The sequence below is a fragment of the Pecten maximus genome, chromosome 14 (genome assembly GCF_902652985.1).
Source record: "Pecten maximus chromosome 14, xPecMax1.1, whole genome shotgun sequence".
NCBI lineage: Eukaryota > Metazoa > Mollusca > Bivalvia > Pectinida > Pectinidae > Pecten > Pecten maximus.
Window position 1 is genome coordinate 26983401 of NC_047028.1, and position 25695 is coordinate 27009095.

General features: G+C 38.0%; 2 protein-coding genes across 2 annotated transcripts; both read right to left on the reverse strand.

The window, feature by feature from the left end:
- Positions 1-1178: 1178 nt before the first annotated feature.
- LOC117342342 (leucine-rich repeat-containing protein let-4-like) lies at positions 1179-13398 on the reverse strand. The gene is given in 5 exon segments (XM_033904482.1): positions 1179-2363; positions 2366-2392; positions 2395-2695; positions 12809-12841; positions 13291-13398. Coding segments are annotated over 4 exon segments (1416 nt in total). The 5' UTR covers positions 12827-12841; positions 13291-13398; the 3' UTR covers positions 1179-1293.
- A 3287-nt stretch (positions 13399-16685) lies between these two features.
- On the reverse strand, positions 16686-21484 carry LOC117342730 (leucine-rich repeat-containing G-protein coupled receptor 5-like). The gene is made up of 2 exons (XM_033904948.1): positions 21359-21484; positions 16686-18692 (listed from the first exon to the last, which is right to left on the reverse strand). Exon 2 carries the CDS (start codon positions 18690-18692, stop codon positions 17283-17285), a length of 1410 nt encoding a protein of 469 aa, XP_033760839.1. The 5' UTR covers positions 21359-21484; the 3' UTR covers positions 16686-17282.
- Positions 21485-25695: the final 4211 nt, after the last annotated feature.

Genomic DNA, 25695 nt, shown 5'->3' on the forward strand with positions numbered 1-25695 from the left:
ATGTCTGTAAATGTTATATTTCATGGAGTTTGCATCTTTAATGTATTTTTGGTATTTGTTTGGTGTGAGAAACCTTAATGTCTTATGTGTTATAGGTATGAAAGGAATGTGAGTATGTTTGACATGTGACCTGACATGGACAATCTCATTGGACAGTTTTTACCTGTATAGCATGTTTTTAATCCTCTTAGTATTTCAAATCACTTCTCGTCTGGCTCATTTTACGATTAAATGATAATTCAAAAAATAAATTTTTATATTACGGAATATGAATTGAGAACATGCTCAAAGGATTGGACATCAGCAAGTGAACAAGTCCCTCTCTTCGCGTTTCGATTCCGACGGCTTGTATCATATTTATCGTCATTATCTGATGTGCCAATTCAAAGAGGGACAACCAGCTGAAGAAAAAAACAATGTGAATACCAATGGAAAATCACGTTGTCTTATGATATTTTCCTTTAGAGGAAAAATCACGTGGTCTCACTAATTTCCACATTAAATGTTGTCAATAATCTACCAATCCCGCAGATTCTCCCAAGAGAAATGATCAGTTTCGTGAATAGGGATTTTATTCTTACGCGAATGATACTAATATATTTCTTCTCCTTTTTTTTTAGCGATTTTTGCGTTTTAAGCATTCTGCTAAATTATGATTACGCTAATTCATGTTTCCTATATTTGTTTCCATGGCAATTATCATAAGTGCGCCAATTCATCTTTGTGCTAATTTATATCAATTAATTTATGCCAAAATTTGAGTACGCCAAAATAAATACATTTACAGTAGTTCAGGCGAAAAATCAGTTGAATATTTTTCGGTGAAAAAGAGGCTAGCTAATAAGCTTTCCCAGGAGAAATTATCAATTTTGTTTAGGGAAGTTTTTCGCTGACTCGATAACGAATAATAGACATTTATTTATAGGATTTTTTTCATCTTTGGACAGCCACGGTTGATTGCACTATGCTATAAAATAAATGTAGCGTAACGTAGTGCAATCAACCGCCTGGTATCTAAAGATGATGATCTCTTAATAAGAAAACATTGTGGCAGGTATATTACCGTCATTGTTGTTCACTTTTGTTGTCAGACATCTTTGTGCCAAACATGTCTCTGAAAACGAGTGTGTCCTTTATGTTTCCAGCCCCATTATAAAAAAAAAAGCAAAAGTCTACAAAAGAATTTATTTCTTTACTTTAGTTTTACAAGTAAATAAAACACGCCTGGAATCAATTTTATATAAGTTTATTCAAAATGTATTTCATTGACACTGACTTTCCCATAACATGACTTTATCGCACATTAGAGCAACGGTCGTACGATGGGCAGCTGGCCAGGTTATCATCTAGATAATGCTGCAGAGTACTGTTAATTGTCACGCATTCTCCCAAAACGTCCAGTTTATGATTTCTTTTATTAATATCACCATTCCTCCACTCATAAAGCCAGCGAAGTGCGCATGTGCACTCGATTTTGTTACCTTTGAGATCAAGAGTGACGTCATGTTCTGGAAGTCTTAAAAGTTTAACACCGCACGGGATGTTTGTGAGATTGGTGTTGCGCATTTCGACCAAAGTGACTTGTTCAGACTTGGTAAAGGCATTATCGGACAGATAAATAATCGGATTGTCGTTCAGTTTGAGTTCCTTTAAATTGGTGAGCTTTTGCAAATCCTTTCTTTCAATAGTATGGATTCCGTTATTGGATAAATCGATGGATACTAAAGAGTTAATGTACTGAAGCGTGCCTGGGATTCGGGTGATTCCGGAATTACGAAGACTCAAATGTGTTGTCTTGTGTATGTTTTTCGCGGATTCCTCACTCACAAATTTTAAGTTATTTCCGTTCATGGAAATTGCTGTTAGGTTTGAGAATTGTCCAAGAATAGCTGGGAATGTTGTTATATTATCATCATCGAGTGCGATTTTGGACAAGTGCGTGAGGACTGTTTTGACTATGGGAACATTCATACCGTAGTCGCCAATGTAATTATTATGGTTAAGTGTAAGCTCCGTAAGGTACTGCAGCCGTCCAAACGCTAAAGGAACAGAGTAAAGGAGAGTATTGCTGATATTTAGCTTCTTCAGGGTGTTCTCGTAACCATAGAACGAATCGATGGGCATCAGCGAAAAACCCCCACCAGTACAGTTCAACTCTTCAAGTCTTGGGAAATGTTTCAGTGACTTTGGCCATTGGTCAATGTCCATTTGTGATCCAAATGAAAACCTTACAAGTGAATCGCCGAGCTTTTTCATTGTCTCTATCTGTTCAACATCGTCAAAACCCGAAATAGCATTACCGGAAACATCTAGTCCTTTTAAGTTGTTCAAATACCTAACGGCCTGTGGAATTTTTGCAAGTAGTTGTGGCTTAAGTCAAGGTCGTTTACCTTAGGCCGCCAAAGGCGTTCAAATGAATTTTCGAATCAGAGATTCTGGAATTTGAGATCGTCAACCTATCCACAGTCAACTTATCAAAAGTGTTGTTGTGGAGGACAAGATGTTGACTGTCTGTAATAGTAACGATGTTTAGCTCTAACTCTGATGTGAGTTGGCGCCATTCGGTCAGATTCTGACAAAGAAGATCACCTTTCACACAGGAACATTTGGCGGAAGGATAAAATGTATCGTCATTCGCAGGACAGGAGTTCACCGCGCCCTCTGATAGTGTCGAAAGGTACACAACCAACAACAACTGAAACGTGAAAAGAATAGTATGAATATCACGATGGGCATTCTGATCTTCAAGCGTTTCTTCCCTTTGTAGCGATAAGCTTGACAGCCGATATGTCCCAAGAATATAAAACTGATACATTGTAACAGTTCAAATAAATGTCTTCAAATCAGCTAGAGGCAAACAGGCTTTAAATTTTATGCACAATTATGCCTTTACTAATCATTGCAAGCAGTGTTAGCAGGGAAAACAAGGTAGAAAATGCATAGAACACTAAACATTGGCTTTATTTAAAAAGTTACGTCAAAAGGAACATACAACATTGACATATTTATCAAACTGCAAGTCTATATATCAAAAATCATCGAACAACACATAGTTATGATCTAGTCTATCAGAATGCAAGTTAATTTGAGACAGAGGCCGCGTTAGCTCTGTCGGTTAGGGTACCGGCCACGTAGTCTTATGTGAAGATCCGACATCTGTGGTTCGGTGCTCGCTACCCGTGTCGGTTTGCGTCTCTCGGGAACCCTTATTGCGTTTCTCGGGAACCCTTATTGCGTTTCTCGGGAACCCTTATTGCGTTTCTGGGGTACTCTTATTGCGTTTCTCGGGTACTCTTATTGCGTTTCTCGGGAACCCTTATTGCGTTTCTCGAGTACTCTTATTGCGTTTCTCGGGAACCCTTATTGCGTTTCTCGGGTACTCTTATTGCGTTTCTCGGGAACCTTTATTGTGTTTCTCGGGGACCCTTATTGCGTTTCTCGGGTACTCTTATTGAGTTTCTCGGGAACCCTTATTGCGTTTCTCGGGTACTCTTATTGCGTTTCTCGGGAACTCTTATTGCGTTTCTCGGGAACCCTTATTGCGTTTCTCTGGAACCCTTATTGCGTTTCTCGGGTACCCTTATTGCGTTTCTCGGGTAGTCTTATTGCGTTTCTCGGGAACCCTTATTGCGTTTCTCGGGAACCCTTATTGCGTTTCTCGGGAACCCTTATTGCGTTTCTCGGGAACCCTTATTGCGTTTCTCGGAAACCCTTATTGAATTTCTCGGGAACCCTAATGCATTTCTCGGGAACCCTTCTTGCGTTTCTCGGGAACCCTTCTTGCGTTTCTCGCGAACCCTTATTGCGTTTCTCGGGTACTCTTATTGCGTTTCTCGGGAACGCTTATTGCGTTTCTCGGGTACTCTTATTGCGTTTCTCGGGAACCCTTATTGCGTTTCTCGGGTACTCTTATTGCGTTTCTCGGGAACCCTTATTGCGTTTTTCGGGTACTCTTATTGCGTTTCTCGGAAACCCTTATTGAATTTCTCGGGAACCCTAACGCATTTCTCAGGAACCCTTATTGCGTTTCTCGGGAACCCTAATGCGTTTCTCGCGAACCCTTATTGCGTTTCTCGGGTACTCTTATTGCGTTTCTCGGGAACCGCTTATTGCGTTTCTCGGGTACTCTTATTGCGTTTCTCGGGAACCCTTATTGCGTTTCTCGGGTACTCTTATTGCGTTTCTCGGGAACCCTTATTGCGTTTTCGGGTACTCTTATTGCGTTTCTCGGAACCCTTATTGCGTTTCTCGGGAACCCTAATGCATTTCTCAGGAACCCTTTTTGCGTTTCTCGGGAACCCTTATTGCGTTTCTCGGGAACCCTAATGCGTTTCTCGGGAACCCTTATTGCGTTTCTCGGGTACTCTTATTGCGTTTCTCGGGAACCCTTATTGCGTTTCTCGGGTACTCTTATTGCGTTTCTCGGGAACCCTTATTGCGTTTCTCGGGAACTCTTATTGCGTTTCTCGGGAACCCTTATTGCGTTTCTCGGGAACCCTTATTGCGTTTCTCGGAACCCTTATTGCGTTTCTCGGGAACCCTTAATGCGTTTCTCGGGAACCCTTATTGCGTTTCTCGGGAACCCTTATTGCGTTTCTCGGGAACCCTTATTGCGTTTCTCGGATACTCTTATTGCGTTTCTCGGGAACCCTTATTGCGTTTCTCGGGTACCCCTATTGCGTTTCTTGGGAACCCTTATTGCGTTTCTCGGGAACCCTTATTGCGTTTCTCGGGAACCCTAATGCGTTTCTCGGGAACCCTTATTGCGTTTCTCGGGTACTCTTATTGCGTTTCTCGGGAACCCTTATTGCGTTTCTCGGGTACTCTTATTGCGTTTCTCGGGAACCCTTATTGCGTTTCTCGGGTACTCTTATTGCGTTTCTCGGGAACCCTATTGCGTTTCTCGGGAACCCTATTGCGTTCTAGGGAACCTCTTATTGTGTTTCTCGGGAACCCTAATGCGTTCTCGGGAACCCTTATTGCGTTCTCGGAACCCTAATGCGTTCTCGGATACCCTTATTGCGTTTCTCGGGTACCATTATGGCGTTTCTCGGGAACCCTTATTGCGTTTCTCGGGTACTCTATAGCGTTTCTCGGGAACCCTTATTGCGTTCTCGGGTACCCTTATTGCGTTTCGCGGGAACCCTTATTGCGTTTCTCTGGAACCTTATTGCGTTTCTCGGGAAACCCTTATTGCGTTCTCTGGGTACTCTTATTGCGTTTCCTCGGGAACCCTTATTGCGTTTCTCGGAACCCTATTGCGTTTCTCGGGAACCCTAATGCGTTTCTCGGGAACCCTTATTGCGTTTTCTCGGCTACTCTTATTGCGTTTCTCGGGAACCCTTATGCGTTTCTCCGGGAACACTTATTGCGTTTCTCGAGAACCCTTATTCCGTTTCTCGGGTAGTCTTATTGCGTTTCTCGGAACCCTTATTGCGTTTCTCGGGTACTCTTATTGCGTTTCTCGGGAACCCTTATTGCGTTTCTCGGGTACCCTTATTGCGTTTCGCGGGAACCCTTATTGCGTTTCTCTGGAACCCTTATTGCGTTTCTCGGAAACCCTTATTGCGTTTCTTGGGTACTCTTATTGTGTTTCTCGGGAACCTTATTGCGTTTCTCGGGGTACTCTTATTGCGTTTTTCGGGAACCCTTATTGCGTTTCTCAGGTACCCTTATTGCGTTTCTCGGGAACCCTTATTGCGTTTCTCGGGAACCCTTATTGCGTTTCTCGGGAACCCTAATTGCGTTTCTCGGGTACTCTTATTGCGTTTCTCGGGAACCCTTATTGCGTTTCTCGGGTACTCTTATTGCGTTTCTCGGGAACCCTTATTGCGTTTCTCGGGTACTCTTATTGCGTTTCTCGGGAACCCTTATTGCGTTTCTCGGGTACCCTTATTGCGTTTCGCGGGAACCCTTATTGAGTTTTTTCTGGAACCCTTATTGCGTTTCTCGGTTACTCTTATTGCGTTTCTTGGGCACTCTTATTGCGTTTCTCGGGAACCCTTATTGCGTTTCTCGTGAACCCTTATTGCGTTTCTCGGGAACCCTTATTGCGTTTCTCGGATACTCTTATTGCGTTTCTCGGGAACCCTTATTGCGTTTCTCGGGAACTCTTATTGCGTTTCTCAGGAACCCTTATTGCGTTTCTCGGGTACCCTTATTGCGTTTCTCGGGTAGTCTTATTGCGTTTCTCGGGAACCCCAATTGCGTTTCTCGGGAACCATTATTGCGTTTCTCGGGAACCCTTATTGTGTTTCTCGGGAACCCTAATGCGTTTCTCGGGAACCCTTATTGCGTTTCTCCGGAACCCTAATGCGTCTCTCGGGAACCCTTATTGCGTTTCTCGGGTACTCTTATGGCGTTTCTCGGGAACCCTTATTGCGTTTCTCGGGTACTCTTATTGCGTTTCTCGGGAACCCTTATTGCGTTTCTCGGGTACCCTTATTGCGTTTCGCGGGAACCCTTATTGCGTTTCTCTGGAACCCTTATTGCGTTTCTCGGAAACCCTTATTGCGTTTCTTGGGTACTCTTATTGCGTTTCTCGGGTACTCTTATTGCGTTTTTCGGGAACCCTTATTGCGTTTCTCAGGTACCCTTATTGCGTTTCTCGGAAACCCTTATTGCGTTTCTCGGGAACCCTTATAGCGTTTCTCGGGAACCCTAATTGCGTTTCTCGGGTACTCTTATTGCGTTTCTCGGGAACCCTTATTGCGTTTCTCGGGTACTCTTATTGCGTTTCTCGGGAACCCTTATTGCGTTTCTCGGGTACTCTTATTGCGTTTCTCGGGAACCCTTATTGCGTTTCTCGGGTACCCTTATTGCGTTTCGCGGGAACCCTTATTGAGTTTCTCTGGAACCCTTATTGCGTTTCTCGGTTACTCTTATTGCGTTTCTTGGGCACTCTTATTGAGTTTCTCGGGAACCCTTATTGCGTTTCTCGGATACTCTTATTGCGTTTCTCGGGAACCCTTATTGCGTTTCTCGGGAACTCTTATTGCGTTTCTCAGGAACCCTTATTGCGTTTCTCGGGTACCCTTATTGCGTTTCTCGGGTAGTCTTATTGCGTTTCTCGGGAACCCTTATTGCGTTTCTCGGGAACCCTTATTGCGTTTCTCGGGAAACCCTTATTGCGTTTCTCGGGAACCCTAATGCATTTCTCAGGAACCCTTATTGCGTTTCTCGGGAACCCTAATGCGTTCCTCGGGAACCCTTATTGCGTTTCTCAGATACTCTTATTGCGTTTCTCGGGAACCCTTATTGCGTTTCTCGGGTACTCTTATTGCGTTTCTCGGGAACCCTTATTGCGTTTCTCGGGGACCCTTATTGCGTTTCTCGGGTACTGTTATTGCGTTTCTCGGGAAACCTTTTTGCGTTTCTCGGGTACTCTTATTGCGTTTCTCGGGAACCGTTATTGCGTTTCTCGGGTACTCTTATTGCGTTTCTCGGGAACCCCAATTGCGTTTCTTGGGAACCCTTATTGCGTTTCTCGGGAACCCTTATTGCGTTTCTCGGGAACCCTAATGCGTTTCTCGGGAACCCTTATTGCGTTTCTCCGGAACCCTAATGCGTCTCTCGGGAACCCTTATTGCGTTTCTCGGGTACTCTTATGGCGTTTCTCGGGAACCCTTATTGCGTTTCTCGGGTACTCTTATTGCGTTTCTCGGGAACCCTTATTGCGTTTCTCGGGTACCCTTATTGCGTTTCGCGGGAACCCTTATTGCGTTTCTCGGGAACCCTTATTGCGTTTCTTGGGTACTCTTATTGCGTTTCTCGGGAACCCTTATTGCGTTTCTCGGGAACCCTTATTGCGTTTCTTGGGAACCCTAATGCGTTTCTCGGAAACCCTTATTGCGTTTCTTGGGTACTCTTATTGCGTTTCTCGGGAACCCTTATTGCGTTTCTCGGGAACCCTAATGCGTTTCTCGGGAACCCTTATTGCGTTTCTCGGATACTCTTATTGCGTTTCTCGGGAACCCTTATTGCGTTTCTCGGGAACCCTTATTGCGTTTCTCGGGAACCCTAATGCGTTTCTCGGGAACCCTTATTGCGTTTCTCGGATACTCTTATTGCGTTTCTCGGGAACCCTTATTGCGTTTCTCGGGAACCCTTATTGCGTTTCTCGAGAACCCTTATTCCGTTTCTCGGGTAGTCTTATTGCGTTTCTCGGGAACCCTTATCGCGTTTCTCGGGAACTCTTATTGCGTTTCTCGGGAACCCTTATTGCGTTTCTCGGGTACTCTTATTGCGTTTTTCGGGAACCCTTATTGCGTTTCTCAGGTACCCTTATTGCGTTTCTCGGGAACCCTTATTGCGTTTCTCGGGAACCCTTATTGCGTTTCTCGGGAACCCTTATTGCGTTTCTCGGGAACCCTAATTGCGTTTCTCGGTAACCCTTATTGCGTTTCTCGGGAACTCTTATTGCTATGGATGCATGCGACGGGTTTCCCTAATGTTGTTAGTGAGATAGTTACCAACTGCTCCAAGACAACATCGTCTTGAAATGACTCAGGATGTTAAAGCTGACAGTGCAAGTTAAAAAGCGTCCAATTTAGATTAAAAAAATAATACATGCTCAGATTTCCAAAAATCGTTTCCGAGACATCCCCCAGTTATGGCAGTGTCGTATCTGGCAGACTTTTTTTTCTTTTTGTTATGCGTGGATACGAACCGCTATAAAAGAAATTTCTCTCACAGGTGTTAACTGTGCAAACGCAAAGTGTGGAACATCTCAAAATCACAAAAGACTTATTGTTCTAACTACATCCTAAAATATCTTAATGACATTTGTCGAACTGAAATATTAAAATGCATGTCAGATAATTACGTGATACACATCAAATAGATATCACGTGACAAGTGCCATACATACACGTGACAAATTTCAAACAATCAACTGTATACATACATTTACACTACCTTTACAAAATACATTAAACGTGTGAGATTCTTTTATATGTGGGTATGAAGGATAGAAGTACTCCACTCGAGGGGCCACAAAATGAGATAAAACCCCAGGTGTAATACTGAAAGATCATACCCATTTTTGGCAAACGGTAAGTTTGCACACGAATTTCATAACTTTGTTTTGGTTAAGTGATGAACGAATCGAATGTAAAATTCACCGATAAAAATACCGTAACTTGAGCGACTTTTGACGTGTCCGTGATCAAATTGTCAACATCCGAGAAAAAGAAGTTCTGTCAACAATACTTTCAGAAATCAACGAGGAAATAAGTTTTCCAATTTTACATATATATTAATTTGCACTTCGACTTTTTAAAAAATCTTTTTACGGAATACACTTTTCTATTCTATTGTCCAGTCACTTTTGTTAGACTTAGAGCAGACAACATTCCAGGCCCCTGTGCTGACGTCGACGGAAATATTTCGTTATTTTTGGTGTTTCTGGCTTTTTAACGTTCTACTATTTTCCGGTGACTGTATGTGTTTGTATGTTTCTTTATTGACAAATGACAAATCTGCAGGGTGGGCCAGTCTACTGTACTGGGCAATGATAGGAAGTCGAATAAAAGACATAAATAAAAGAAGTTTTAAGTAAATGTCAAACAACACAGCCGATGAAATGGTTCATGAAATGGTTCCGTCTGCGTCAGCGCAGGGGCCTGAACTTTGGAATTATTCAGACGTTTTCTAGCTCTTAAGTTAACGAACATTCGGTAAAAATGACACCACTCGATGTTCACGTGTTCATATAAGAAACTATTTATTTCAATTGTAACACAGAGTCTATATTTTTGTAGAGTAACCAGGAACACTAACTGTCATCTTAGTCTTCCTATATGATCGTCGTTATCGACGGACCTACCTTCGTCATTCCATAAAAAAATGGGTTTAACACATGTAATCCTATGTCAAAGAACAGATCAAATACTCGTATCGATTCACTTTTCGCTGGTTTACACATGAAATTTCAAAAATCATCATGAGTATTGCAATCTTTGTCGGCGAATTATTAATTCGTTAATCACTGAACCATACAAGTAATTGAATTTGTGTTCAAACTTATAGTTTGCCAAAATTGGGAATGATCTTTCAGAATATCATAAGTATTTTTGATAAAAACGTCAATTAAAGAAAATAGCATAAATAATCAAGGACAAGCTCTATCCAACATGGCGCGATATGATATAAAATATTTTAGCCTTTCAGAAAGTTTTACACTATACATTAAATTACTTTATTGACAACAGTTTTTTTCTGTTTTCGCAAGGCTTTCGTCGGTAGGATTTGTCTCCCTTTGAATGTTTTAACATTCAACCATACCCATTGAAATTGAACAAAATATTTTCTACTGCCTGCTAATAGGGACTTAACGCGAATTTCTATGTACGAGATATATACTACATATTAATGAAATCGTCTAGTACCCTAGCCCGAGTTTCCTCTGGCCCTGACACCATATGTCTGGCGTAGGGCCAGAGCGCACTACTATATGAAAACGTGGAATTCTCCGACACCGTTTGGTGTCGCTAAGATTTTGGTGCAAACACAATAAAATCGGTTGTTATATGACACTTACCTTACATATACGAAAAATGAGATATGTATTTACCCCAACACATTCATTGAGTCCCACATCTAATCCGTCCGTATAGAGCAGATTTAATTGTGTTTGCACCATAATCTTAGCGACACCAAACAGTGTCGAAGAATTCCACGTTTTGATATAATACTGCGCTCTGGCCCTACGCCAGACATGATGTGAGGGCCAGAGAGAAACTCGGGCTTCTAGTACCCACCAGTCTGTCTGGAGTGGCATCAGCATAACAATAAATTAATGTTTATTTAATGCTGTATCAAATAATACTCTTCGAAGACAATAGATATTTTATGTACAAGTTGTTCATGAAGAAGTCACGTGTACAGTAAGGACCGGAAGTGATGTAAGAGTTCGATAGTGTTCCGGCCGCTGGTTCTAATACTCAGGTAAATTCATTGATTTTGGGGTAGTCTTAACCAATAACATCATACATTCGCGAATTTATAAACTGGTAAGATTTGAAATGACTTTTTTTAATTAAAAGTGTGTTTTATCAAAACTGCATTTTTAATTATTAATACGCGATCAATAATATCGATATACAGTCAAACTTCGATGTTTCGAAGTTCAAGGGACTTGCAGAAAAACTTCGATACAGCGGGACTTCGAATTATTCATGGTTGACAATAGGTCGACTTTTTATGATAATGACCATAAATCTTATATAGCTGTTACATGTCCTCGATGTCGTAGTGTCGATCGTCACCTGTCAGACTCACATTGAATCAACGAAGTTCGAATCATCGATGTTTGACTGTACAATACATTTACAGTGTGGTCCTACAAGTGAACGTGAGAGTGAAAGTTTATTAAATGAAACTAAATTAAATAAAATTAACTATAAGAAAAGAAAAAACGAATCATTTTTCATTTATTACTTGATATTTACATGTCACAATAATATATCAATATGCCGTGATATAGGTTATAAGTCAAAGGGAAGATAAATCTCCAGAATATCTTTAATAATAATTGCTGATTTTTCTCTTGTTTGTTGATTCACAATTCCTTTTTTAATCATCTTTCTTTGATATACTATTGCAGTATCATCAGCTTATACCAACCATTGTCTACTTTATCAAAATTCTCTCTACTGTTTTTATATTAACTTACAACCTACTACGCTTTGGAATACACCTACATGTATACAGTATACCATTTGACACTGTTTTGTGTTCTATAACTCAAACTATCATATGCTGCTATCAATTGATGTACCTCTATATAATGTATATGCAAAGGATGAATAAGAATATTTCAGAACTAAAAATAATGTCGCTGCCCCAGGTTAGTTTTATTTTAAACTATCTTGTATTTATCTATATATATTTGTTGTTTTTTTTTTGTTTTTTTTCTTTTCTTTTTCATTTTTAATACAATGTTAAATCGGCATGGAAATATGCAGTTTTACAGAAAACTATCAATACAATTTCTCTCATTATTTACTGAAATCGCTTATCTTGCCACATCCCCGTCTCAGCCTGGCCGCTGAAACATGGCTATCGAAATTAAAAGCTGAAATATTTACAGAGGTTGCTAGGTGAAAATGAGATTTGAAAATAGGAAAATGTTTGTGAACATCAGAGAGAAAGAATATCTTAGGATGATTGTGAACATTAACAAACTGACAAAATATTAGTTGTGGGAATTTGTTGTGGAAAAATCGTATATAAAATGGCATTGTATGTTGTTAATTTTTTCTTCCTTTTTTTCTTTAGGAGATGTCTTAATGACCTGATAGTTGGACTCATAAATTAAAATGTGTTCAAAGTTTAAGTTAATGTTTTATTACTGACGGCAGATTTGGAGATAATGTATCGTAACACTTTGGAAATTCTGAAGAAATACTTGCTTTAATTAAAAATTAAGTAACTATTGTTTTTATTATTTTTAAGGATGAAGGCATTACAGGTTGATTCAAGTACCACAAGTTGATCGCGTTAAGACAATTGCCCAGTTGTTCAAAAGGTGATTAGGCTAATCACATTTTAACAACATTTTTCAAATCCTGATATGATAATAAGAACTGGTTTCCTGGTTTCCTCTAGCAATAAGATCCCCCGCGCGCTCCCATCTGCGCCAAAGATTTATTTCTCGGTATTTTTTTTTTTTTTTTTTTTTTGAAAATATATATAGTTCATAACAAATTACGCAACGGCGGAATGACTATACTACAAGAAATAAAATCACGTACCTGATAATGTAAAATGTATCAGCCTCTTAGATTTAAAGATTAATATTACTTACACATACAATTATCTTCATGGCGGAGAGAAACCACTGAAAAATAAACAAATCCATTCTCCAATTAATTCAAATCGTATTTGTATATTTTATCAATCTTTTTCATGTATTTCTTCTTTTTTTTTAGATTCAACATCATTATGATTATTATCAAGCATTTAATTAAAAATATGAAAATAACACTAGTAATCATATGTTTTAAAGTCTACCCCCATCTGGACGTCAGACAAATCAATGTACCTATTAATATAACCCGTTTCACTTTGAACCAATTCTTACATTTTTCCACAATCTATAAAGTACAATCCAAACGCCATATTTTGTTCATATATCTCTGTTACATCTCATTTCTGTCCTTTTTCAATTTTCGCATTTTTTCCTCTCCAGCCTCCTGACAATTAAAAAAAAAGAGAGAAAAAAACAAAAACAAAAGTCTAACCCTCTTCCAAAATTGATCTCCCCAACCTGAGCTTACATATACTTACGTGCACGTGTCGAATGTCTTCCTTACAGACCGTCTCTATCTGCCAGAACTGTTGAGTAAACTACAGGAAACACCAGATAAAGAAGAGCAATCCTTCGTCTCCGTGTCATCGAGGTCATAACGAGGTTACAACAAACGTGTAATCTGGCGGGAAAGCCCCTAAGACTTTCTATCGTGACGTAAGTTCTTGAAAAGTTGTCTAGGGTTTAAGATTGGGAAGAGATAATAACGATTAATATGAAGAGAGGAGAGCGGGAAAGAGAAGGAAGACGGTTATTAAGATAGGATCGATGAGAAAGAAATTAAGACAAAAGAGTAGGAAAAATTACCGTGAAATGGAATAAAAGAAAACAAATAAGAAAGAATGATAGAAAGAAAAAAGACGAGTGAGTGAGTGAGTGAGTGAGTGAGTGAGTGAGTGAGTGAGTGAGTGAGTGAGTGAGTGAGTGAGTGAGTGAGTGAGTGAGTGAGTGAGTGAGTGAGTGAGTGAGTGAGTGAGTGAGTGAGTCAGTCAGTCAGTCAGTCAGTGAGTGAGTCAGTCAGTCAGTGAGTGAGTCAGTCAGTGAGTCAGTGAGTGAGTCAGTCAGTCAGTCAGTGAGTCAGTCAGTCAGTGAGTCAGTCAGTCAGTGAGTCAGTCAGTGAGTCAGTCAGTCAGTGAGTGAGTCAGCCATTCAGTCAGTGAGTGAGTGAGTCAGTCAGTCAGTGAGTGAGTCAGTCAGTCAGTCAGTCAGTCAGTCAGTCAGTCAGTGAGTCAGTGAGTCAGTGAGTCAGTCAGTCAGTCAGTGAGTGAGTGAGTCAGTCAGTCAGTGAGTCAGTCAGTCAGTCAGTCAGTCAGTCGGTCAGTCGGTCAGTGGGTGAGTGAGTCAGTGTCAGTCAGTGAGTCAGTCAGTGAGTCAATCATTGAGTCAGTCAGTGAGTCAGTCAGTGAGTCAATCATTGAGTCAGTCAGTCAGTCAGTCAGTCAGTCAGTCAATGAATAAGTGAAAAATTGAAGGAGGAAGTTATGTAGGCAGATATGATGAAAAGATAAAGAGGAGAAAATTAGTAGGGAAGCGTCAATGAAACAAAATCAAGAGAATCTAAAGTCGAGTTGAGACTAAGAACAGACAGACAAAGAATCAGAGTTAATAAAGAAAAAAATAAAACTGGTTGAGAAATGAAAGAAATACCATTGGGGATACGAGAAAACGGAACAAAGAAGATTGTGTTTCATGCAAGCATACACAATGATACATTTGGTGTTGAACTCTAAAATTGCCAATACTATTTTCTATTTCTTGATTTCGTTGTTGTTGGACATTTATGACCAAATTGGACATAGAAATGTTTGTCAAAAATAAATAAAGAAATTACTCATACAGTACGTTTATCAAAATTTATCTGTGACAGCTAAAAATTAGCGGTAATTCCTTTGCCTCAACTTAACGTATTATCATATAAAAACTCTAAATTTAGAGCAGTTCAATCCATTAGTCTATGATTTGCAGCGAGTTACGTCCCTTTAGGCAATGTAAACCATACCCCATGTATATAATACCGTTATCAATCAACTGGAAGTTTTTGATGAATTCAAGTCGAAAGTTAAGAACTACTATGACAAAACATATACTGTAAAAAAAATAGATGACCTTTGAGATGTGTTAACTGATAAGATGAGTTCAATTTTTTGAGATTACAAAATATAAAATTAATAATAATACTTTGAATTTGTTTATTAATATAAAGTTATCTTATACTGCACTTCTCATGAATGTCCCCTTATATCATTTGTATACAAGAACAACTTCACATAAACTTTACAATTTATATAAACAACGTCCTATCTGAATCATGTAGAAAGAAGCATTAGTTATTTGGTTTAGATTACATCGCAATTTAACACTTTATTATGACATGCATATTTGTTACTAGAAATTTTGAAGACACGTAGGCACGCGTGTTTTCTGTATCATTCGCCATGAGCTAAAAGTGGATTTTCGGAACAGCTTGAACATTACACTTCCTTTTAGCGACTACTGACTTTTATATCAATGTCCCCCAGAAGTAGAATTAAGGATTCAGGAGGGCTGATGACATGACGAAATCTGTCGGAAGTGTTCTTTAATATTCGTTACTTGAGACTTTATATACTGCTCTTCAAAAAGTCGCTGTTCTATAAACGATACTTTTTTAGTATTTCAATTTTAGAAAAGCATACACATTTATAAAACATATGACCTTTAAACTTTATAATTTAATTTTGCTTCTAACAAGCAGATTGACCGGCTTAAAGATTCATGTAAACGGTTCATAACGAAAAAACTGACATTTGCAGTTTATAAAGTCGCTTTTGATTGGCTGATAAAGCGGTGTAATCATTTTTTTATAACTCAAAAACATAACAGATGTATTCAAGTTTAACCTTATGATTTAATCTATACCTGCAAAAATCACTTTATTGATGTACTCTTTTCTGTTACAAATCATAACGCTGAGCTTCATTCTCCAATAAAAATTGACGTTATAAACGACGACGTCATTTCTTACATTATGGACCGATACCATAAATTTCTAAGCCAATGAAAATGCGTGTTACGAACAAGATTAAGATATATTTCCAAAACATAAAAATGTATTCAAAATTAAACTTTATATGTTTGGCCACATTTGACAATATGGTACAGTATTTACTATATTAACTATCAATAACCTTCCATATAAACAAAAAATGTATATGATGCCTTCAATAACATCATATTAACGTCATGTAAGTAGCTGCAATGTCATTGGCTGATGAAACTAACCATTAATCCTTAAAATAGCCAATGGCAGTACAGCTGCATACATCACAATGAAGAATATTCGAAAAGCGACATCAGAAATACGCTTCCCTCGACACACGCATATATAACAGTAGTATATCTCTCTCGTTAAACCAATCAGGGCCAATACCAATTTATCTTCTCTTTAACTGCAATTATATCAAAAATCTTTTAATCCGCTTGTTTGACATATCATACAAAATATCGTTTAACTTCCATTTAAATGCAATTTCGGGTATATTTTAATCACCTTACGAGGTACGACACAGCCAGGAAATAATCAACAGTATTTACTGAAAGTTTTCATCAATTGTCTTTGAATTAGCATTTGCTTTGTTGTAAACAACATTACTGTGCATTTCCTTGCAAACTTTCTCAAAATCTGGTCGTTTTGGAAAAAGACATTTTTTTAAAGAAAAGCGATAAATATAGAACCATTCTCTGTGAATGATTAGTAATTACAGCGATAATCTGTGTTAAGTCAAGACAGTTTTCACATTAATAGTGCAAAAACCTGCTACTTTTCCGAGAGAAAAAAACCCAACAGTCTTAGACAGACCAGAATCAGAGCAACTATTCAATATTCTGACATGTTTTATTTCACTTCTCTTCGAAAGTGTACTGAGAGTTGTTAATGGGATACCCTTTACATCAAACATGATATATAACGATTTAGTTATTAATATAAGATTCGCAATATTATTATGCGAAATGTTTGCGTTATTTCTCGAAAATGTAACTTAATTCTCAAGCTAAACTTATCCTAACCTATTTCAATACCTTTGGCATCCCTGATTACAATTGTGTTCCGACTGTATATCTCATGGTAAACGCAAGAACAAACACGGGGTGTCAATTGAAGAATTGAGCAATTTATTTAGGCACTGTTAAAGCTACTTTAAAACCACTAAAGTACAATACAGATATATTTAAATTTTATCATTTTTCAGATTATTCATTTATACATGCGAATACGTGTATGTTTTCCTTCAAAATGGTAATTCTATTTTGAAATAAGCTAATGCAGACTACACTGAATTCCTACTCATATCACAATAGAGTTTGAATTACAGCCGACCAAAATTTATGCTATGGCAATCAGTCTTGTCCTCTGGAAACATCATTCGTATAATCATATGTGGTAATTTAAAAGCCCTTCCTCTATATGTCAGTCTCTCTCTTTGTTTTGCGTTTAAAGAGAATTTGTACAATTTGGGAAGGTGGTAGAACCGTAGTTCGGGCAGCGCGGAATAGTTTCCTGGAGGTAACGTGTCAGTTTGACACTGACAGTTTCGCAATCGCCATGTACGTGAACTCGAAACTGCTGGTAATACTTCTCGAAACAGGCTAGCTCACAAACACATTCGACATCTGTGTTTGTTAAGTCAATATCAAGTTCCGCTCTCTGTATATTGGTCACCGCCATGGGAATTACTTTGAGGCTTGTAGTGCTGAAATCAATATAAGCCAAATTTGGGAGATTTTTGAACGCTAATGTCGAAACATAAGCAAGCGGATTCCCACTAAACGAGATATTTGTAAGTTGTTTCAAATCGTGAAGGTCATTTCGGTCGATGCTTTGAATATTGTTGTCGGACAAATCAAGAACTTTAAGTTCCTGAAGGTAGGTTCCACTATCATCGGCCATAGCTCCGGGGATTCTGTCCAGCTGACATCCGCGGAGGTACAAATTTTTAATGTTGCTCATGTTCACCATGTTTAGAGCGTTTTCGCGTATGAATAGTAGTCTATTATTGTCAAGTATAAGTGTTTTTAAATTTTCGCTGAGATTGTCGACAATAGCAGGGAATGTTGTCAGGCTATCGTTTTTCAACGACAGCAGTTCCAGGCTGTTGAGGCCACTAAACGCTTCCGGTAGCAGCCCATAGTCCTGAATGGGGTTCCCCTCGAAGTAAAGTTCCCGCAAGTTCCGAAGTCTTCTTAATGTTAGAGGGACCGCGTAAAGGTGTGTGTTCCGAATGTAAAGATGTTGAAGAACCAACTCGAAAGCTGTGAATGCCGTTGGCGGCAGATTGCCGAATCTAGGATGAGCGCCGTTGATCTCAAGCGTCGCAAGTTTAGGAAGATGGGTGCTGATCGTGCGAGGGAAAGCCTGGAAAGTCTGCGGATGTCCGATGTGAAGTGATGTGAGATTGGTTCCAAGCTGTCGGAAGATGGCCTCGGGATATCCATGATCATCGGAGGGGATTGGGTTTGACGTCAGGACAAGATTGTGTAGAGAGGGTAGCTTGGTCAACGTGGGAACGGTCACCAACTGATTACCGCTCAGGTCCAACGATTCAATGCTATATCTGATTTTATCAATATTTAGGGTGTCGATTCTGTTACGGGAAAGATCTAGGATCTTGATAGAGTCAGGGATTCGACTAAATGTCATGCTTGATGGTATCATGTTCTTCGCAAGTCGCATTTCCGTGAGTCCGATTACTTCAGCGGGTGTACAAATCGGAATGTCGACTAGAGATTTGGATTCACAAGATATCACGTGGGACTCACACTCACACACGCTCGAGCAGCAGGAAACGCTGAAAGCTGTCCCGAAACACAGACTCAGCAACAGGCACAAAGAAAGCATCGCCATCTGTCAACAAAAAGAGGGGAATAAATCTTCAACCTTAAACACAATTGTATATGTTATTTTATTATTTGGGGGGGGGGGGGGCGGGGGGGGGGGGGACAGACAAACTACTCTTAATTGTGAAGTTCAGGACTGATGTTCTTGATAAATAATCTTCATATCGTTCATTTGTTAGTTTGCAGTGTTCATCGCGTCGTGAACAGCGTCATTTTGAGCCAGGGTCTCCTTGTTGCAATTAGTGATTGCCTCACTGAACAACATACGAGAGGCCCCTAGCATGCTATCCCATTAGGGTAATGTGTCTTGCCCAAGGACATAACCACAACAGCACAGACCGGCCCTTTTCTAAACTTCCCGAGAAACGCAGACCAACACGCGTATGGGTAGGGAACGTCGAACCCTGATGTTACAGGATGAAGCCTTGAACGTTCTAATACAATCAAACAAAGTTAGGTTTAATCCTACCTTCGAATTTATTACATCAGGTTATAAATATCTCTATAAGTTTCCATCTATCCTCTCCTATCTTTCGTTTTACCTTTCCTGTCTTTCCATTGTGTAAGTTAAGGTTTGTGAAAAGATGTCATACATGTGTTAAATTTTTCATTGTACATATTCTATTGTTTTGTGCTATATCGAGGAAAGCATCTAGCAGCACTTCGCTATTCTTAGAATTATCGAATTTTACCAAATAAAAAACACATGTTCACTGAATAAATTGTTTCAAAAGATGCTCTGATTTTGGTAGAGCATGTTAGAAAAATGCATGCACACACAATACCAAGTGTCCCTGCAACTAAGGCACAAGAATGGTACCTGCTCGTAAGAGGCGACTAAATTTGGGATCCTATATTTTCTCTTCTTTCTTAACAACATTCTTTTTCCTAATGTCTTCGTTGGCACTGCTTGAGTTTTGTGCTTTTTGGCAATCACAAGGTGACAAGCACAAACACATCGCAGGCTCCCAAAATACATGCATACACCACATGCATGTATCACACACACAGGGGAGGCCGCCCTTAACTGACCATAGCTGTTGGTAGGATGTAAAGCAATACAGAACTATCCTAAAGTAAACAGTAACTAGTACATGAATATGAATGCCATATAGGTGTACATTTAGCTATACTAATAATTTCATCCTATTGGGTTTCATTTGTTTCCATATATCTCAGAGTTATGATTTATTTTGATGAATTAAAATTAAGCATTGACAAAAAATTGTTTGCAAAGTGTATGAATCCACTACGCGGATTCTTACAATATTTGCAAACAAAGATTTTTCATACTCCTATAAAACTAAAAAGAATTGAAATCAACGCTTATAATAAATTTTGAAAATGATTTTTAAAATTTAAACTTGTTTTATGCTTCAAGTGAAATGGTAACCTTTTGAATTGAACAACACATATTTCCGTTGTCTATATAGATTTTTTTTCAACTAATTTTCACGAATTTGTTCTTTCCACGAAAATGGCATAAAAGTACCCGCTTTATCAGCTCATAAAAATAGCAACCGTTATATCATCCCAAAAAGTCGAATCCAATATCAGAAATTGAAACTGGCCCGTGAACTAGATTCTAGCCCAATGAGAATATTCAGTCATGACAGAACATGAACCATTCGAGGTATGCATCGCTTCGCGTCAGATAAGCACTTTTCAGAGCGCGAATGTTCTTACCACGTATCTATAACATCCATGTGGTCACAACAACATTTAGTTTCTGGACATTTTTTCATGATTTGAATTAGCTTACACAAATATAATTGATAACATGTTTCGAATGCATGATTTTATAATGAATTACATGATTGGTGTGTACATGTTCTTGATATTATTTTTTCTTTTAGACTTTGGAGCGTTGAATTATCTTGATTTTACAATTGCCTTTGCAATACAGAAGACTGTTGGATTGCTATACATACTTTGTGAAAATTATACATATTCAGATATCTCAGAATGACAAGTTGGATTGAGAATCATATTATAGTTCACAATCTTGTTCGGTAAATAAAACATTGTATCAGTGTTATCAGCAATACGATTGGTTATTTGTTTTGTCCACAACCAGTCAAATCACCCTTAGCATTCCATCGTGCCACGACATATCTTAGTCAGCGTAGTTAAAGATCAATTTTACAACTTATATATCATAGCTTAACATTCTATATTTAAGATTCATGTTTATTTTAGGTTTAACTCCATAAGTGATAATCAAATCAAATCTTTTATTAGTAAAATCTAAAACTGGGTTTGCAGTAACCCAAATATCTGTAGAATGTGCAGGTAAATTACGACAGAAAAAAATGCGTTTGGGTACTTTTTTACATTGAATATTCTTCACATTTTCCTACACATAAATGTTTACCCAAATAAACGATTAAGATGCGTGTTGATCTCAAATAAATGCTTGTTCTTTGGCAAAATTTTATTTAACATTTTCTTTAAAACAAAAAGTGAATTTCCGTAATACTTTCAAAATAACAATTCACATTTTATTCTATCATGCAAGACAAGAATTTGAAATATTTTGTTTAAAAAATGTACGACCCTTTCTCATATCATTTATGGAGTTTTAAAAACAATTAAGAAATTATAAATTTTACAAACTAAGAAAGATCACAAAGTTATAAGCCTTATTCAGGGTTTTGGACTTGTTCAACTTACGTTTTTCCAGTGCCTAGCGATTCAGAATACCCGTGTCCTACTTGTTATCAGGACAAGTGCTTGTCCGACGAATGCGAAGGGTACTCGCTTACTGTCTTATACATAGGCAGGGTGCCCAGATACTACCCGAATGCATTATCAATACACTTTTTTCTTTAAGGTTTTATAGATAAAAATACGACTATTTGGCAACGTCCCCAATTTTTCAACAAGTTTATCATGACAGCAACTGTGCATGCAACGCATACACTGATATGTTAACAGTCTGCTATAACCAATCTACTTTCTTGAGTTACACATTGTTTTAATTCGAATACTAAGTGAGATTAAACTATTAATGGTTAAATAAAGAGTTATTTCAGAGGCTATGTTTTATTAAATTTGATTTGATACATCCTTTCGACTGATTTTGTGTTTCATCTTTCCCAACACTGACGAATCCTCGAAGGATGAAACATCTATATAATTCAGTTAATTTATTTTGGTTGGACTGGGTCTATCTCCCAGTTTGTATTGAAAAATGATAACGTATTGTGTAACGAAGTACTTTATATCGAGGTATTTTTGCATGCTAGGTGGTTGGACATATTCATTTGTATTCTATTTTAGCTTATTTTATCATATTTTTTGTTTTAATCATTTTATTTTTACTTCATCCAATTCTCTCTTTAATCGTATTCATCTATTTATTTACTTCATTATATTTATTTATTTATAGCATCTTATTTATGTATTACTTTATTTTATTTTATTTATTTATATTTTTGAAATGCAAAACAATATTCTTCAAAATACGATAACGTATGTTAAAAGATGATTCAAATGCCGGTGAACTAAACTTGTCCTTGACACGTCTTTTGTGACAGCTTGTTGACACCATCTTATCACGTGTTTTCTGATCAAGATGTTTGCGTTCCCAAGCCCAACATCAATACCATATCGGTCAGAAGAATAGCTTATCAGTAATTTTCAAAATGCACATGAGTAGCAAAAAAGATTTCTTTTTATCGTTAGCGAAATTCGAAATCTGTCCTCACAAAACATCAACTGGTGTCATCAGTGTGACATTGGCATTCGTTTTATTTATCTTCGTTTTCCCTATCCAAAGAGGAAAACATCGAACATTTTATACACAAAAACATGTATTGGCGATTAATTAAGTTTGACAGCGACGATTATTTGGTTCACCGATGGTTCATAAAACGATGACCATGAATTGGGTCAGAATGACAACAAAGATGGTGACTTTGGGAAGGTTAAAAGAAGCCATTTTTTTTTAGAATAGCGGCACACTTATCTCAAGATGAGACCAGGAACAAAAACAGACGGCGGTCCCCACGCCTTCCTACAGATAACCGAAAAACTTAAGAGAGAGATAACAACAAGGAAGAAAATGTAAAGAAAGAAACTGCGTAATAATTTTCTATACCGTGCGCGTGGCGAGATTCTACGTTCTTGTGTCACTTTGCATGAACTGCGATGACCCAGTATCTGCGTCATCCGGTGTTGTCTCAAAACCGATCCAGTTTAAAAACAGGGCATCGGATTCCAAGTAATGAAAGATTATATGTCTATCAGAATATCATGCCTAGTTATGTGGAGCTCACAGCTGGTCAAGGTCATCACATTGCTGCTGATTGAATCTCGGTGAAACAACATTGTTTTCTGATGCAAAAAACGTAGTGCATTTATAAGGAATATTGAAATATGTCATAATGTTAATTCATGTTCGAAAATCTATCTACAAGACAACCGATAAATCTTACTGAAAAACATTAATGTATCTACACACATTTGATTACGGTTTAGTCTGTAATTTCGCGGGGAGGATAGTTTCTCTGTTTTCGCGAGCAGTTGACGTAGTCGCGAACATTTGTTGCGTGAAATATTAAGACACTGGTAATAATTATCCGTGACATAAAATACAAGTAAACTGCGATTAACACTTGTGTTTCAAAGCAAAAATCGTTCCGTAATATCGTTGAATCATAATAGTGTCTGAATGCTTAGTACACTTATAAAACATTCGGAACAACTGTTAACTGACAATTGAAGCCCATGCGTGTTAACAGATCATACGTTTTGGTGAGGGTGAAAAGAGTGTGTCGTTTTACTCCATACTACCCTATATTAACAACATACTACCCAATACTACCCCATACTAGCCCTTAATAACCCATACTACCACATACTTCTAAATAGTATCACATGCTACCCAATACTACCCCCAAACTACCACATACTACCACATAATACCCAATAATACCAGATATTATCACATGATACCCAATACTACTACATACACATGTACTACCACATAATACCCAATAATACCAAATATTATCACATGATACCCAATACTACCACATACTACCACATAATACCCAATAATACCAGATATTATCACACACTATCCCATACTACCAAATAGTACCCCATACTACCACATACTACCACATAATACCCAATAATACCAGATATTATCACGCACTATCCCATACTACCAAATAGTATCACATGCTACTCTAAACTACCACATACTGCCCCATACTACCCAATACTACTCAATATCCCATATTACCGAATATTACCCAGTATTTTATGAAATGCGACACAATATCGAATGATATGTCGTAAAAAGTAGACTTTATGTTTTAAATTATTAAATTACTTTGTATAAAACAGATACTAGGATGTTCATGAATGGACCGGACAATTAACCAAAACTAGTTACACATACCATAGACTAGAGACGGATCATCAGTACATATTTTGTCCAGCAGAATTTTTGGAAATGTGACATAGGCATGGCGAAACTGCTTTCATTTTTTGGGATACGAATAACTTGAAATGTTAATTTGGTGCAAAGAAGTAATTCTAACAGTGAGTCATATGATACATAGCTTTCCATCATAGAACATGGCTCTGTACATGTCACGCTAGGCATCGCCTTTGGCCCACGCCAGCCGAAGGTTTCATGGTTGTTTTTCAACTACTACCAAAAATATTACTCTTACTGTATCTTATTGTATTTTATGTGATTGCATTTGTGTCCTCTGTGTTTTGATAAAGGGGCGGATTGCCTCGTAAATTTAACAATTTCCATTGTCCACACTGTAAGAATTGCTTCTTTGTCTCATATACATATATGATGATAATAAAAACACGCTGATCTGTAAAATATGCTAAGTTTTTTATATTTCATCATTTTCTTTTAAACAAGTTAGAGCATGTAGCATGCTGGGATCAAGGACAGTCAGGTTTGTTAAAAACAGCTTTGACTTATATTCAAAGTCATAATGGAGAAACATGCTAATCATTTCAAAGACTTCTTCTCAATTCAAGAAGAGGTACCAAGTTTTTCAAATGAGTTACCTTTAGACCTACTTACATTTCAGGTCTCGGGGGTCAAATATGCTTTATTCATTCATCTATTCATTTCATCTATATGTTGCATGCATTAATTCGTTTCATTCATTCTCTGTTAACTATTCCCAAAAACTAGTTTGGTTCATAATATTTTATTTTTAATCTTTATCGTTTGTGTCGAAATACATATATAGGCCTATATATATAATTCTTTTTCCTCTCGTAGGAGGGCATACACGCATCGTTTTTATAATTATAAACAGTATTTATAATTGGTCATATCGATCAACAATGCAGATCTATTAAACATTTGTATATGTACACATGTTGTTTTGCAGCCTTGTAAGGCGATCTTACTCCAATCAAGTACTCCTTGCCGGATGCAGACTTGTACACAAGAGGATGCAGGTAACATCCTGGAGTGTATTAAGTTTGTTCATGTACACAACTTCGATTTATTTTCAAAGTACATTGTGTCTAATGAATATAATTAATGTTTTAAGTAAGCAAGCTAGTTTGGTTCATAATTTGGGCAAGGAACATACTGGGTTGAATGCTATAAAGTGTATAAGCGAAATGAATGAAGAGGTTTCAGCATAGCATCAACATCAATGACATAAACCAACTTTGATGATTTATACAGGCCAATTGGGCCCCTTGCTTTTTTTTGGTAATTTATAGTGCCTTTGATGGCTAATCATATAAGATTGCATCAGTATCCTATTCCGTAATCAAAATTGTTCATATGATTTTGACTATTTGTAACACAACATCATCAAGGGATGGTAACTGTCTCGATTACAGAAAAATAAATTTTCTTAAGCTTGATAACGAAGCATAAAAACCTAATATGTAATGTTAAAGATTCAGTTATTTTGATGTCTCAGACCCCTCGAATGTCACCAAGGAGATGACGGAACCAAATAGAGGTTCGGGGATGATGTCACAAATCCTTTGAGGTATTATCC

Bases quoted from the DNA above. Each gene is read 5' to 3' on its own strand.
- LOC117342730 (XM_033904948.1), bottom strand. From the start codon at position 18,692: ATGGCGATGCTTTCTTTGTGCCTGTTGCTGAGTCTGTGTTTCGGGACA.